The sequence below is a fragment of the Ursus arctos genome, unplaced genomic scaffold (genome assembly GCF_023065955.2).
Source record: "Ursus arctos isolate Adak ecotype North America unplaced genomic scaffold, UrsArc2.0 scaffold_5, whole genome shotgun sequence".
NCBI classification, from domain to species: Eukaryota; Metazoa; Chordata; class Mammalia; order Carnivora; family Ursidae; genus Ursus; species Ursus arctos.
In genome coordinates, this window is record NW_026623067.1 from 57,211,032 (window position 1) to 57,227,562 (window position 16,531).

Sequence of the window (16,531 nt, forward strand, 5' to 3'; positions counted from 1 at the left end):
CGGCCTCTAGCCACTGGCTCCTTCAGCATCTGTGCCTGCTACAGAGTCACACCGTCCTGAGGTCATGCCCTTTCCAGGACAGCCCACACCTGGTGACTGAGCAGAGTGGGGTGAGGAAGGAGTGTGCAACTACCCAGGCATGTCTGCTCAACATGGCACAATTCTGATGGGCAATCTTTGCTGTGAGGCACCTGCTATGTTGAGTGAGGCTTGGTCAGGCCTGCATCACAGTTTGTCCTCTCTCTTTACTCAGCCTTCTTTCCTCCCCTTTCTTTTCGCTGGTGCTAATCCCTATTAAATATCTTGCACCCAGATTTGTCTCATCATCTACTTCCAAAGAAACCAACCTGGTGCATGCTATGGCAGCAAATGAGGAACTTGCTAACTAGGTCGTTTGGAGCAACTTATTTCACTCTGCTGAACCCCCATTTCTTCATTAGGAGAATAGAAATAACAACATTTGCCTCTCAGGGTTGTGCGAGGTTTGAATAAAATCAAGCGTGTGATCACCTGGCACCATGCTTGGCTTAGAACAGTGTCTGATATTTAAAAGGGAAGCCCTCTCAGAAATGGTGACTTTCCATGTCGACACAGCTTTGTGAGCTGAGAAGGGAGAGCTGGGTGTTCTGTCCTCTGGCCACTTTGTTGGTGATGATAATGGCAAATTCTTACATAGCACGCACCATGAGCCAGGCACTTTTCAAGTGTCTTGCATATATTAACTCATTTAACCTACAAACAACTTGGTGAGGAAGGTTCCTAATCTCATTTTATAGGTAAGGAAACAGAGGCACAGAGAGGTTCACAAACTGGTCACAGGTCCCAAAGATTGCAAGTAGGAGAGTTGGGCTTTGAACCCAGGAAGCGGACACCAGAACCTATGCTCATGCCCAGTATAGTACATGGCCTCTGGGTTCAACTTTATCCTACAAAGAACTTGACGCAGAATAAGGCAATCTTGCTGCTCACTTCCCACTTCCTCATGACACCCTTCCAGAACTAGTTTTTCTGAATGGAAAAGAAAAAGAGGATGAGGATGCAGATGGTCTGAGGTGCAGGAATCCTTTCTGAAGCCTTGAGGGAGGGAGAATCCAACATCTATCTCCCAGGGGTTGAAGCCCCAGAGGGAACCACCCTGGCAGAAGGGATGAGGGCAGGAGTGAGACACTGATAATGGCAGTTTCCTTGCAAAATTTCAGGTATTTACAAATAATCAACTCAGCCTTTTCAACATGTCTTTATTTGCTTAAATTAACAAAACATAGGTTACATGCTATTTTCAGGTAAACTGCTTTTTCACCGAAGCAGAAAGCGATATTCACAACTTGGGTTACTACATACTACATACTTGGGTTACTACATACTACATACTACATACTACATACATACATATTTAAATAGCAAGCCAGAATTCTGTACAAAATCAACATTTGGTGTAATGTTGTCCAAATATGCAAAGGATTTTAAATGTTAGCTCTGTTACATTTTGTTCCAGCAAAGCAGACAAAGATCATGATTCAAAATGCGATGTTATTATTTTATTAAATGCCTTTAGGGCTTAATAAATATAGTATGCACACTGGACTTTCTCATGCAGCTACTCATATACAAATATACCAGTTACCCTTGTGGGGTTATGAAAGGTCAGCCTCAGTCTCATGGCCAATGAGGAGTCAAATTTTTTAAAGAGAAAGAATTAAAGAAGAATTAGAAAGCAAAAAGAGGGAGGTAATCATAGGCCTGAATAAAAGGGATAAAAGAAAAATATGCCACTTGGCTGGTCAGTTGGCTATTTCAGAGTGACAGTGGTCAAAAGCCTGGAAAGCATTCAGTAGTGACCTTTTTCAGAATGTCACAAGAAGGCGAATGTTATGCTGCCCTAGCCCTTAGAGTGCTGATAACCTTGGATGGTTTTACCCCTTAATTCTCTCAGGGTGATCTCCATGGGCTGTCCTTCAGGTTTTCATTCTTGTTAATTAGTCCAGTAGGCAAGGTTGGCCAACCCTTCCCTTAGCTCCACACTTACGCATAGGTGTCCATATAATTTATCACCCAAACTGGGATACTTTTGAGAGTTGAGGTGATACTCTTAGTAATTATCCTGGTATAAACCAGGGTTGGTCCAGGCAAATCAGGGTGTTGGTCACTCAACAACATAAAAAACCATGACTTAAGCCTTAATTCTCACAAATTCAGTGTATATTTACCATCAGGCTAGATCTAATTAAGTCTCTCACACCCAGAGTCAAGAACTAAAAACAGGCTTTATAATACATTTCCTAACACTTTTTAAATTACTTTTCTTAGACATTTTTTTTCTCCCTCAAAATGAAATTTTACTTGGAAGGCTAACACGAAAAACAGATGAAATGTGAGCCACTTTGAGTGACGTGGGTGTGAGCTGAGAGTTTCTCCTTCTCCCCTAGCAGCTTTGGAGGGGCCTAGGAGGGACCTCTGGCTCCTCAATCCACAATTTGGAAACCATCATTCTAGAACATACTCTCTCCAACTCAACATGAACTTGATCCTCAAACATTCCCACATGATTAATTTGGTGGGAAAAGACTAGAGCTTGCTATTCTAGATTTCCTGGTTCCAGCAAGGCATACCCAGAACCTATGTCTTCAACTACTATAGGCTACTGAAAGAATGAACTTGTAATAGGACCCCGAGAGCTGGAGGCCTCACAGACCATGCTGCCAGCCTCCTGCATGATTTTATCGGAGGCACTACTACTGAGCTATATCAATAATGAATGGAAGGCAATTTGCCTCTCCGAGGACTTGGGACAGTTTCCTGACATAGAGTTGTGCTTGTACCCATAGAAACCCACTCTATTCCCTTCAGCATCCCCTTTGCAGGAGCCTGACCTCAGGACACTGGTGGTGGTAGGAAACCCAAACAGCTTTGGCATTTGCAGGGGTGGCAAGGCTGAAAGAAAGAGCTTTAGGCGAGGGGGCAGGAGAAATGTTAGGGATTGACAAAGCCCACAGGGGGATGATTAGAAGTCGGTGAGGCTCAGGGGGAAGCACCTTGGCCAAGAGAAAAAGCGGGCATCCAGCAGTCAGAGATGGGCCAGGGCTTCTCAAGAAATGTACTGGAACTTCAAAAGGAGAGAAAGCAACACAATAAACAGTACCTAGCTCTACAAATAAGAGTTGAAACTACCAACCAAGAGGCAGTTTTTACATAAACATAGACACAGTACCAGAGGGTCACTGCTTATGGTCAGTCACAGGTCTGCGACATCCCATGAGCACCGCTTTACTTGGCACCCGTGCCTAAGGAGCGCCTACAGCTGGGTTCAACTCACCCATGACAGTCATCGCCACTCACTAGAATCATGATTCAAGCATCTAGGAAGAAATAATGAGTCACTGTAGGCTGGCTATGTATTTTTAAACATATTAAGTGACCATAAACATCACAGGCATCATCTTCTAATACAAGGAATGTGTGTTTATACAGTGTGTGTGTGTGTGTGTGTGTGTGTGTGTGAGAGAGAGAGAGAGAGAGAGTGTGTGCACATGTGTGCATGTGTTTGTGTCCTTGTGAGGCTCTTACAGAACAAGTAAGAAGCTCTAAGTCAACAGTATGATTTCAAAGTCTCCTGCTCTATAGTTTAATGAGTCTGAAGCCAGAAACACGTATTTATGGATTCCAAGGGAGGGGTCTTGGGAGCCACCATATTAGCTGAGTCAGTTTTTCTCAATCCCGGCCGCACAGAAGAATCATCTGGAGGAATCTTTTAAAAAATACCAAAGTTGGGGCGCCTGGGTGGCACAGCGGTTAAACGTCTGCCTTCGGCTCAGGGTGTGATCCCGGCGTTGTGGGATCGAGCCCCACATCAGGCTCCTCCATTATGAGCCTGCTTCTTCCTCTCCCACTCCCCCTGCTTGTGTTCCCTCTCTCACTGGCTGTCTCTATCTCGGTTAAATAAATAAAATCTTAAAAAAAAAAAAACCACAAAGTTGGGGCTCCACTCTAGACCAAATTAAATCACAATCTCAGAGGTCGAGGCCTCAGCATTGGTGTTTTTTTTTCAAGTTCCTCTAGATGATTCTAACGTGCAGGCAGCATTGAGAACAGTGCAGAACTTCCCTTACCAGTAATTAGCTCATGGTTATTCGAATATTCTAAATAAGCAGCACTTAGATTGCAAGACTTCCTCCCCACACCCCTAGCTCCAGCACTGAGGGGAAAGCCGCTGCTCATAAGGCGACAACTCCTCCTGCAGCTACTTTATGGGGCACAGGGCCTCAGAGCAAGGTCACCAAGGAAGGAGCTCTGCTCAGGACACAAGGGGTTAGCCTGCAGACGCTGACCACTTTGGGGCCATCTGAAAATACGCTCCAAGTGCCACATCTGATGAAGGGAGCTGATGCGGATCAAAGCAGACCCAGGCAGGAATCTAAGTACTGCTGGTTTTTCATTAGTTAAAATTATTCATATTTTCTTGAAATTCTCTCTTATATTTGCAGCAACTACTTGAGAATATCCTCTTCAATACCTCACTCTCCTTGTCGTTTCTGGTATGTTGGATTATTTAATAAAGGTGATTTTCATATATACAACTACTAATGTTTTCATCTACCTGGAAAAATATTATAACTTCCACACATGCAACTAAATCATCATTAATAAGGTAACATGTCAAGCACCATATTTTTGCAACTAAAAAGAAGTTTACCATGTACTGCATATTAGTCAGAGGAAAACAGAATTTCTAAAAGCACCTGAGCATCAGCTTACGATTAGGTATCTGGAATACGTACAGTCTGTTATACTGGAGATGCATAAAAGAGCACTGAGGAGGACCCTGCATGTGTGGTAGAAATCAAGGGCCCAAGGAGTGACCTGAGAAGCGTTTACATTACTGAGGACAAATCCCTGCTCATTTAATCTGAGCCATTTTTAAAGATTTGCACCATTCGCCAGTCTCCAGCAAATGACAGCTCACGCAGAAAGCTATATTTGAACTGCCTAATTCTCATTTTCCAAATGCAATTTTAAAACTGTCCACTTAGATACCTAAAAGCACTGCTTGTTTTTCCATTTTCCTCTCCAGTAATTCTTTTAAACTCTCATCTCTGTGCTTGAAGTACAAGTAATCGGAAAAGGAGGGGCCCCGCCGGGCACTCTGCAGAGCCCTGAGGCGGAGACACTCTTCTCTGCAGGCGAATTCTCTCTCTTGGCTGCCCTCTGCCCCGAGGCTGTCCTTGCTCCTCTCCTGGTGCTCTCCTTTGGGCTTGTCCTCCTCCTCCTCTTCCTCCTCCTCCTCCTCCTCCTCCTCCTCCTCACAGGTGTCTTTGAGTGCCCTGGGAGACTGCTCAGGCTGGGTGGGTAGATCGTGGGGTGTGAGGGGCTGCCTGCTCTGGGGGGCCAGGCCCGGGCTGTCTCGCCCCACCTCATAGCTGTTGTCCTCCTCCTCTTCCTCATGGCAGGAGCTGCCCCGGGCGCTCTCCCCATCTGACTGGAACACTGGCCCCTTTGCCCCACGCTTCTGGGAAAGGTCAAAGGGCTCATCCTGCTCCAGACTCCTCAGCACTCCCGCCGTCTGGGCCAGGGCAATTCTCCCCCTTCCAAAACCTGTGAGAGCAAAAGCAACATTCAGCCCCAGGAAAAGCTGTGAGAATGGGACATTGGGTGGTACCCAGGGCCATTTAATATAGTTTGATTTTACATTTTAAAAATAAATTCCCAGGGGCGCCTGGGTGGCTCAGTCGGTTAAGCATCCGACTCTTGATTTCAGCTCAGGTCTTGATCTCAGGGTCGTGAATTCAAGCCCCACACTGTTTATGGAGCCTAGTTAAAAAAAATTAAATTAAAATTAAAAATTTTTAAAAATTAAAATAAATTCCCAGTAAGGCTGTGGAGAGATGGGCCTTGTCACAGATGTAGTTTACATCAGTATAACTCCTTTAAGGTAAATTTGGCAACATGTACCAAAAGCTTAAAATAAGCTTAGGGGCGCCTGGGTGGCACAGCGGTTAAGCGTCTGCCTTCGGCTCAGGGCGTGATCCCGGCGTTATGGGATCGAGCCCCACATCAGGCTCCTCCGCTATGAGCCTGCTTCTTCCTCTCCCACTCCCGCTGCTTGTGTTCCCTCTCTCGCTGGCTGTCTCTGTCTCTGTTGAATAAATAAATAAAAAATCTTTAAAAAAAAAAAATAAAAAAAAATAAATAAAATAAAATAAGCTTAGCTCTGACTGAGCAATTATACCATTGAGAATTTAAACTATGAAAATAGTCAGACAGGTGCACAAAGTGTATAAGGATGCTCATCACATTTTTTTTGCAGTGAAACTGAAATGATAGAGGTTTGTTTAGATAAATAATACAATGAACCACGTGTAGAAGATGTAGAGACCTACTGATAGCCATAAAAAAGTATTCTATATATTTTAAGTAAAAAACATATATTTATCATATATGTTTATAGTGTAGTCCCAATTTTATCTATCTTTATCAAAAAATATCTAAAAGAATTTATGTCAAAATCTCAAACATCAGGTGATTCTGACATTTTTCTTTTCACTTCTAATATATTTCTTATTATTTTCAGTGAGCATATATTTTACCATAAGAAAAAAGTAAAACCATAACAAATGTATTTTCATCTTGAAAAAAATATGTATACCATTTGGGGCCAAGGAAGCCTCTCCATAACTGGGCCCCTAAGCAGAGATAGAGAGGGCACAGAGAGATCCAAAACCCCTGTGTCTAACCACGAGTATCCCTGTGGTTGGGCACAGTAATGCGAAAGGGTCTCACTTTTAGTTTCAGTTTGAGGGCCCTGCAGGGAGGGACTTTCAGGAGCCAACAAACACATGGTAACACTACACCTGATTTGATCTTGAAGGTCTCTGCTCCTGGTGAGCCAGCAGTCAGGCTCTGAGGAGGAGGTGGGGACAATCAGGCTCCCAGGGTGGGGGCACATAAAAGAGGCAGGTGTCCAACTCAGCCTGCCTTATGATATTGTCAGGCAATGAAGCTGTCTTTAGCTTTAATCATATAAGGGGCACGGGGAGGATCTTTTTAATCTGAGTCATGATTTTTGAGCCATTTCAAACACTAGAGTGAAAAAGTGCTAACACCTTTTGTAGATGAAAACATTTAAATTGTTGAAAGCCTGTTAACTTTCAAAGCATCTCTCTGATATATAGTGATGCTCTTTATTTTCCCAAAAGAATGACAGAGTCGTTAAGTGCCTTTTAGGATTTGAGCCCCCATATGGGGTAAGACACAGTGACCAGGTTAGGCTTTCAAATGGAGGACTGTCTCCTCATTGCCTCCTGTCCCCAGCCCCAATGATTGAACAAACTTCATCTATTCTGGAAAAATCCAGGCCTATGTTGAAAATTGGCTCAGGCAACTAGAGCTGCAAAGAATAATTCAGGAGAAAACCAATCTCAGGGAAAGAAAACTGCTTTTGTTTTTTAACTAGAATTTTTTCAGAGCTTTTGCATAAACTCTAGGCTTTGTTTTGTGATCACCACAGCTCCCTGTCACTCAGGAGCAGTGTAAGCTCAGTGGGTACTGTGAAAAATAGGAAAACTATAATCATTCTGTTTCATGCTGTGGGTATGTGTGTATATTGTATTATGAATACGTGTGCCTATTTGACCACCTCTCTGAGAAGGGTAGGAGAAGCGACCAACAGGAACCAATCACCCCGTGTGTTCACCTAGTGTAGTGAGCGCCAGCTTCATTCAGAAATACTGGAGTTGGAATCCCAGTTCTGCCTTCAGACTTGGTGTTTGACATCGAAAAGTTTATAACGCCTCTTGGTCTTGGTCTCCTCTTATATAACATGGGAATAACACAGGCTATTTTGTGAAATTGTGGTCACAAACAATAGTATTTCTAAAGTGCATAGCCCTGTGCTTTAGTCACACCAGTATCAGAAAACAGAAGTTCATAGGATTTTTAAAGTTACATATGCATGTGTCTGCTCTCCCTGCACACAGACCTTCCAGGGAGCAAAGATGGTCTCACTTCTCTGATCTCTTCGGCAGCACGTAGCGTGCTGTTCGGGATAGAGGTGCATTTCTGTTTGTTGAGGGACCACTGGATTAAGTAACTAAAGAGCAACCTGCTGAATTTAGTGGATCGGGAACATAAACTCTTCACAGCCAAAGGCCCTGGGACTGAGAAAATGAAAGAGGCAGGAACTGTTTATCAGTTCAGTGAGGACTCAGTGGGGAGGTGGAGGCCCCAGCTCTGCATTTGGGCCCATTAGCCCTACCAAACAGGAAAACTGTCCCTGGGTGCATCTGGTTGTGAACACGAGGAGAACTAGCCTGCTAGAGACACACTTCTGCTAATGCAGAGCTTACAGTCCTGTTTTTTAGAAAGGAAAGAAAAATCACATCCTTTAACAGCAGTGTGAGGAAAAGGATCCAATAAAGTCTTTAGGGACAGGAAGGTCTCTGTTCAAATCTTGATTCTGCCACTTTTGAGTTGAGCGGCTTTGGGCAAATCAGTATCTTGAAGCCTCAGTTACCCCATCTGTAAAATGGGGGTAATAGAAGTTCCTCTCACCTTGAGTTGTTTAAAGATTGAAGGAAACAAGGCACCTGATGTGGTGTCTGGAGCAAAAACTAATAACAGTACTGACTAGCATCATTCTGATGGTCCAGTTTCTCCTCTATAATTCACTTTACGTACTGCCTTCAGATGTTAGCATTGTATTTGTTATAGTAATATTATAAGCCTCTTCCTTCTCCTCTGCTATGGTCTTGGAAATTATAATCCCTTTTCAGTGATAGGAATTGCCCCCCAAAGTAAAGCCCCCTACAACAAGTTCAGCTCCATTTTGTGATCCACTGGCCTCAGCAGCCTTGGGTGCTTCCTAGAAGAGTGATTACCTTGAGAATGGAGGCCCCGCTCCATGACCCCATGCTTGACTTTCATGTGGCGTGTCAGGTTCCCCTTTAGGGTGAATTTGCTCGGACAGTAGAGACACTTGAAGGGTTTGCTGTCGGAGTGCAGGTGCATGTGGCCCATTAGGTTGTGCATCCGGTTGAATTCCTTCCCACACAGCTGTCAGAAACAATGATGAGGATAAGACAGGTTAGTCGCGGTGGTGCGCCCTGCCCAGATGAACCCCACCCGGGCCCGCGTGAGGATGGATGTGCTTCTACTTTGTTCGGGTCTTGTCATTTTAAGGGACCTCCAAGTGAAATGTCCCCAGTGACATCAGGGAGGGCCTGGATTGTGTCCACGCTCAGAGGTGGGGCCGGTAGAGATGGGCTCATGAGATAGTGTTCCTATTACACAGGGATTTTTAAACACAAGGCACAACTTGCAAACCTATTACAGCTTCTTTTGAATGCAAGCTGTGGAAAAGGAGAAAGGCTGACCTGAAAAGCAGTGGCTCAAAGTGTGCTTCACTTTAATAGTAAGTGTGTGATTACTTGTTTAATATTTATGGAGCATTATAACATGGAAGATACTGTCCAAATGCCACGGAGTATCACATTTAATTCTCACATCAATCCCATGAGATGGGTGCTGTTATCACCCTCATTTTACAGATGGACAAACTGAGGGATTAAGGCACTTGGCCAAGGCACACAGCTAACAGGTACTGGAGCTGGGATAATGACCTCAGGCCACTAGACACCAGAGTCCACCCCTCACCATCTGGTGTCCCCTCAATATAACCCTTTTGTTAGACTGTATCGTGCGATGCGTTTCTAATTTTTTAATTTGCTTATTTTGGGGATGGCTGTCAAAATTAGAAGGAACAAAGAGATCTAAAGGAAGGAATGTGTCTTCTCTGTAGGCAGAGATTTGAAGTACTGAAAATATTATCTCGGCATAAAAAAGTAAACATGTTTTATTTGTTTCTTTCTTTTTGTCATTTTGTCATTTATGTTTCCAACAAAGTGCAGATGCATGATGGATCAGAACAGTGGTTCTCCAACTTCTTTTGAAAGAACTGAACTGCCTTTTTGAAGGCCACTCATGCAGATGCAGAAGGTAGAAAACAAAATCTGCTGCTCTGGGTGCTTTCCTTCCTTTCCTTGTCCGCAAGCTCTAGCAGAGCAGGGTTTGGAGAATCCAGGCCTCCCCCGGCTGTGCCGGGAAGAATAGAAAGAAGGGTTTTCTGTCTGTGCTAAGGCTACAGTGTTAAGGAAGGACATCTTCCTTCCCTCCCCAACTCCAGAGGCCCATGTCGTGAGGGCAGCGAGATGGGGGGAGAGATGGCTTGGAAAGAGGACTCAGGGTACAGTGTCTCCTGAGGCTGACACCAGTTTTCCTTTCTCATGGAGAGATATATCAGGGACACTGTTGGGGATTCTGGATTGAACATTTATTAACGAAGGCACTGTTTCCTTCAGGTGGCCTTGGAGGTGAGAGTTAAGCTGGCCCTGGAAGAATGGGTAGACCTAACAGTGACCTTGGGAGGCCAGCCGAAAAGAATGCTAGGTGGTAAGAGGCAGCCAGCTGGGATGACAACTTTGTCACAGATAACCACACATGGATAATGAATAATTGGTTCTGTATTTTTAAATGATTCATATTTGGGGGTTTTAAGTATTTTTTCCCTTTTTACTTCCTTACTGGCAAGAATGAATTTGGCATACTGGTGTCCCACACTCGGTATTCAGAGTACCTGCACACCACATTCATTTGGAAAAGGTGACCCAAGAGGGAAAAGGCTGAGAGTGTTGGTCTAACTTTAAAGTCCTGGGGAGAAGCCCTATGTGTGGGATGGATACTTGCTTTCTTTTATTCTCAATAGAGATGATTTAGTAAGATGAATCCACCTGTGTCTCAGCTTTGCCCATGTGTGGAAGTTCTGGTAGAGCACTATTTATTAGCTTAGCTTAGTTTATCCCCATCCTGGCTAAGGGGGAAAAGATTCGAATCTAGAGATTCTACATTACATATTTCCACTCATGAGTCGTTTTAGTAAAAGTATATCTCATTTGGTTTGTGGGATGTTTCTGAATTACTTGGAGTGAGGTTGCAGCAAAAGATCTGAAAACAGCACAAGCCCTGGGTGGTTAAGCACAAGACACGTAGGAGGAGAGGAGCTGGAGGCTGCAAAATTAGACTACTGCAATCGTCTAAGCTTGGATGGGTCTCATGGTAGTTTAAGCCAGACAGGATTGAAGAGATGGGTGCCTTCTGTATTTGACTCCTATAAAGGGGGAGATTCTACTTTTAGTTATTATCTCTAATTGCTAAGGTATTAGAAACTGGACTTGTCTGATGAAAGGGTTTTTATAAAGGAGATGGAATTTTAACCTAACCTTGAAGAATGTATAGGGTGCCATTTGTTTTTGGTTTTGTTTTTGTTTTGATACAGAATAAATCTTCTTCATTATTTTCAGGCACTCTGTTCAACCTTAAACTATAGGCAACATAGTGATCACATTTGTGATAATGACCAACCATTTGTTGTTGCCACAGTTACTGCCACTTGGAAGTCAGACGGATCATGCAGTTCACCTGCCCCAAGGTCCCACCTCCCCTTCCCCTTCCCCACCCCACTCCTACCCCAACACACAGAGAGATGTGCACACATCAGAACGGCTACTGGTAAGTAATTTCCACATTCTTCCTTAGCTTTAGACAAGCCACATTTTATGATCCTTTAACATAGCCCAGTGTGTATTTTTCTACTGTTATGTTTTTCTGACTCAATTCATTCACTCCTGAACATCATGGGACATTTTTAATGGTACATGAGGATATCAGGACATTAAAATGATATTGTCCCCTGAACTCAAAGCATATGGCTTTGCGGAAGGTCCACTGTAGGGCATGTCTGGTCAGCTGTATTATCTGAGGGTGATCGGTAGAGGACACTTATTTTTGTGCTGTTGGTAAAATTTATTTTTTATATATCAGTGTAAGGATACTTCATGGTTTATGGTAGCCTATTGTTCCAACCAATGGAAAGCTTTTGCAGGGTTGGATGAAGGTGTGTCAACTAGGAAAGATGTTTGGGGCACTAAAAGGAGCCCTAGGTTATCTTCTGAAATGCAAGGGCTACCTTTCTTTTCTTTGTGGCCAACCTCAGTATCAAGCTCAGGGATATCCATATAGTAACACTTAATAAATATCTAAGTATTTAGTTGGGGGAATAAACAAACAAGTCAGGAAAGTATCACTACCCCACAGAAAATTTCCAAAAAGTAGCTATCACCAAATCTCTTCCTTTCCCCCACTAAAATGTATATAACTCTGTACACAACTAGTTTGTAAACCAAAATCCGTAGTGACAGAAGGATAAGGACCCGAGGTACTTGGACACTATTCACATCTCTGTGGTAGGCACCGTTAGCTTCTTCCTTTCAGCTTCTGATCCTTCCACAAAACCCTTTGGTCCTTATCCAGAATATCTGGCCTCTTCATCTTTCTCAGACCACCCTCACATGACAAGAGATGAGTATTGAAGATATTTTATGTCTGTGAAATTCAGAGACTTCTCAGTCACTGTTTGTGAAGAGAGGCCAGAGAAAGTGAACTGGGTGAATTAAAGATGGCACCCCTGGGTGGGGCTTGAAATGTAAGCTCCAAAAAGAATCATTATAGTAGGGAAGGGGAAGTAGACTGGAAGGAAGAAGAAGAGTTGGGAGGTATCACCAAAATGTTAATTTCTTCTCCTGGGAAAAGCAGTCAGTCTATGTCAAGGCCCCCCTATAATCATGAGGTGTGAGGCTAAGAGCTTACCCAAGTCCAGACTTGCTGAATCATCTCCTGCCAAGGCCTACGGGGATTAAATTAGGGCAGCTGTTGATACAGGAAGCTACTGGAATGGTGAAGTCTTAGATTTCATGGTGCAGGTGGTCATCTCAACCAGTCTGCCCCTCCTGAACTCTCAATTGCTCTAATGAGGGGTATTCCTGTGCCTCTGACATTAAATCTCAGCTTTTCCATCAAGACCCACTTTAATGCCTACTTTTTAAAAGGAGGGGGACCTCAACATTTAATAGAAAATTGGAACAAATGTTTTGAACTGTCCGTTAAAAGTGGGTTGCACGGATCATTAGGTTTTGAGATAGCAGAGCAGAGAGGTGATGGTGAAACCCCAGAAGGATAGAGAACTTGGTCCATTTTCTCTTCTACAAAATGTCAATGATAATAATAGTTTCTTATGAAGGTTGTTGTAAGGATCAAATGAGATAATTCATGTAAAGGGCTTGCCAAATAGTAAGAGCTCAATAAATATTAGCTCTTATTATTATCATTATCATATGCACAGTAGACTCTTTTACACGAAGAAATAGAAAGATCTTTAGAGATAAGAGTGCTTTTTAAACCAAATTATTTGGAGGAAATATTAAAGGGAGGATAAAGTAAGGAATCCTTTGAGCAAATACTTGCCAGGTCACTTGAGGCATATAGAAATGGAAAGAGTTGTGCCTGACCCAGCACTGAGAAATGTGGTTGGAAAGAGAAAATTCATCCTGAATTGCAGCCTTTGGGAGAGCCCTTTATGCGGCTCCCCAATCCTCAGCCCTTTCAACAGCTGGCCAGTGCCCTGTTCACTCATCCAAATTCTGGCCTCCTCATGCCCCTTCCCTCCCTGTCCAGGGCCTGGAGCCACCTCAGGCCACTTCCCATAAGCTGCAGTGACAATGTGGACAGCCAGGGACACCAAGAAGTCGGCTGCATGCAGAGACTGGGTGATGGCAGCAGGCAGCCCTGGGCCAGAGGCCCACAGAGCCAAGAAGAGGCACGCCACTTCGTGCCAACCAGCCTAATCTGAGCCTGAGGACTGAGATGCACCAGGAAGCCTGTGTTTTCCTATTCTAAGAGAAAAGGTCAAAGAGCTGAAGCCTGCAGCCGAAGAGAATGGCCTCTGCTCAACTGCCCTTCCCTTACATTCTTCTCTCTCTCTCTCTTTTAATAAGAAGGGTGTTCCTTTCCTCAAAGGGAGAGAGAGGGAGGGAGGGAGAGAGAGACTGTAAACTGTCCAAAAGGACCGTGAGAAAACAGGAAGCTTTGAAAAGTACAAGAGAAAGCAAGATGAAATCTATTTGCAGGCGGGCCCCTGGGGACATGTGAGGCATTGTTAAGCAGGCAGTTCATACAGCTATATCCTTCCTTCTGCTGAGGAGGGCTTTGCTGCCAAAGGCTGCTATCTGGTCACTGCCTTAACCCCCTCTGTGCCAGCCTGAGAGCCCTGACCCAAAGTTCTGGGCCCCTAAAAGTCCCCAGCCCGTTTGTCCCCCATGAGACATCCAAGAGCTGGAGCGGGAAGCAAAGCCACTGTGGCAAAGGTGGTGGGGACCCTTTCCAAGGAGACCTCATCCTCTTCTATCAGCTCTGCCCTCCGCCTTCAGGCCTCTGCCTCAGACAAGGCTGCAGATGACCTGGTGATTCATAACTTAGGCAGCTCCCGGCTTCACCCATCTCAAAGGAGAATTTGTCCCGGAAATTCTGGATGGCTGCTTTTCCTGGACAGGTTTCCCAAAGACGGCAGCTGGTTCTTTGCTATTATGGAGTGTGGCTGCTACAAGGATAGCATCCAAATCAACCCCTGCGTGCTTACGCAGAATCTGGGAAGCATATTTCTGAAACATGGCTTAAGTCTACAGGCGCAGGTCTTTGGAGATACTCCAGCTGGCTCTACGAAGCAGGGAGTCCAGAAGTGGAGCCAATAGCTAAAGAGCCCAGAAGGGCAGTAATTTTTTTTTAAGAAAAAAAAAAAGAAATATAGAATGGAAACCTTTCCTCTCCTCTAATTTTCCATCCTATTGTTAATGCTTAATCTCACAGTAAGCGAATGTTTCTGCTTGCTGTGGACAGCTGTTTCCACTGAGCATGGGGCCAGAGAGCCAGTCCATGTTGCAACAGGGGGAGGGGCTTTATGTTAGGAAGGATTTTTAGTGGTGAGAAACCCAAGAAAGTAGAACCTGTTAAATAATCTCCCCTTCTTACAAGGTTTTGGGTCAAAGAGACAGGGCTAACTCTTGGAGCATGACTGGAGCAAGGTCTGCCTCTTTTTCCAGCCGTGTCAATCATGTAAAGGGACATCTCCTCCCTGTTACCCACGATAAAGCTTGGGTTTAGTTTTCTGGGTAGCTTCTCCAACATCGCTACGCAGTCAGCCAACCACTCATCTCTGATGGGCTATGACTTTTGTAGCAGTGAGCAAATGGCCCACCATTCTGTACCCAACTCCCAAAGTTCCATCAACCTCCACTCAGGGCCAGATTTCCAAGAATCCACAATGACACTGACAGGGAGTGAAGTCCACAGGACACCCTCTCGAGACGGCCCATCTTACAGTGGGATCTGGAACTAGTTTACAAACACACAGAGCCCTGTCACATACTCTGTAAACTCAGGCATGCACTGAAATTCCTTTGAAGTGAAGAAACCTCCCACAGCCACTTATTTTTATTCTAATGATAGATACACTCTCCTAGGCGGCCTCCTGACCCATAGTGTGGTCTCCTGGGAAAACCTCCCCACCAGGCAAGGGTGGCCTTTACAGATGACTCGTCCAATTCCCGCAATAGACCCATCTGCCACTGAAGAATATAAGCTGCGCATCATCTCAGAGCTGGCATTTCATCCGGCAAGCGTCTCTAATGGAAGCTGGTGCTATGAGCATACATCCAGAGCCTAATCTGCTCTCAAGGAGAGGTCTGAACCACAGAGTTGATCCTGAGGCACCCGTTGAACCCTGTATGGTGCACTATCGCCGGGGTGGATGGAGGAGGAGGGGAGGCATAAAGCATCAAGCAAGGCTGGCTCACTGATCATTGGGCCCAGGCTGCACTATGATGCACGGTCTTCTGTGCACTGGTACCAGAGAGAACATTCTAAACCCTCAGATACCACCTGGTCCAAGAAATCCTCCAGGCCCCTCTGAGGCCCTTGACATAGGCACACAGAACTGCCTCTGCGTCGCCAGATCAAACCCAGCCTGCAAGCTCTTTCCCTGTATCAGCTCTGCTCCCTGACATATCCCTTGTCTCAGAGATATTTTCTGCCTGGTTTAACCACTACTGCTGGACCCGAACTGATGAGGTAGAAGTGGGAGTTGGTTGGACCGGACAGGTGTGGAAGGGATGGCAAGCATGGCTCCCTTCGTGTTTTAACAAGGTACGTGTTCGGCCACCAGTTGATAAGATAAAAAATACAGTTCATGCTCAAAGCCCAAGAGTAAACTCAGCATAACGCATGGAGAGTGACCAACAGTGCCTGTTTGCACCCCCACTGTAGGAGACAGCAAACCCCTGGCAGGCAGGAACAGCTCTGTTAAAAGCAGAGGGGGAAGTGGGAAGCAGGAAGGAAATTAAGGTGCCTAATGAGAGAGCAAAGAGGTGGGATATGGAATCCACAGGCTCATGTGGCCAGGGCTGGCTTCATGGACGTGTGACCAGTGCAGTCACACAGGCCCCAACTCAGAAAGGTCCTGAGTTTACCACCTTGAATATCTTAATAACGTTTAAACAAGGGGCCTCACATTTTCATTTTGTACCAGGCACTATGAATTATGTAGCCCCATCTGCATGTAGCTCCCTCCCCTTTTGGCTCAGATGACTCAAGATGG

At 44.8% G+C, this 16,531-nt stretch overlaps 2 protein-coding genes across 7 annotated transcripts in view; one reads left to right on the forward strand and one right to left on the reverse strand.

Annotated features, from left to right (window-relative positions):
• The window catches only part of PTCD2 (pentatricopeptide repeat domain 2), a 233,511-nt gene that overhangs the window by 106,264 nt on the left and 110,716 nt on the right, over positions 1-16,531 (forward strand). Inside the window, exon 12 of one of the 2 annotated variants that reach the window (XR_008957623.1) lies at positions 11,428-11,556. The exons of the other annotated variant lie outside the window; for it this stretch is intronic. The gene's annotated coding sequence lies outside the window, so the exon portion shown is untranslated. The remainder of the gene's footprint in view (positions 1-11,427; positions 11,557-16,531) is intronic. 2 annotated transcript variants of the gene reach the window in all.
• ZNF366 (zinc finger protein 366) overlaps positions 1,225-16,531 on the reverse strand; it is a 69,199-nt gene continuing 53,892 nt past the window's right edge. For all 5 annotated transcript variants that reach the window (XM_057307436.1, XM_057307435.1, XM_026498812.4 and 2 more), the window contains 2 exons: positions 8,871-9,045; positions 1,225-5,589 (listed from right to left, as the gene is read on the reverse strand). In XM_057307436.1, the coding sequence (XP_057163419.1) occupies positions 5,024-5,589; positions 8,871-9,045 (741 nt within the window). In that variant the 3' untranslated portion in view covers positions 1,225-5,023. The remainder of the gene's footprint in view (positions 5,590-8,870; positions 9,046-16,531) is intronic.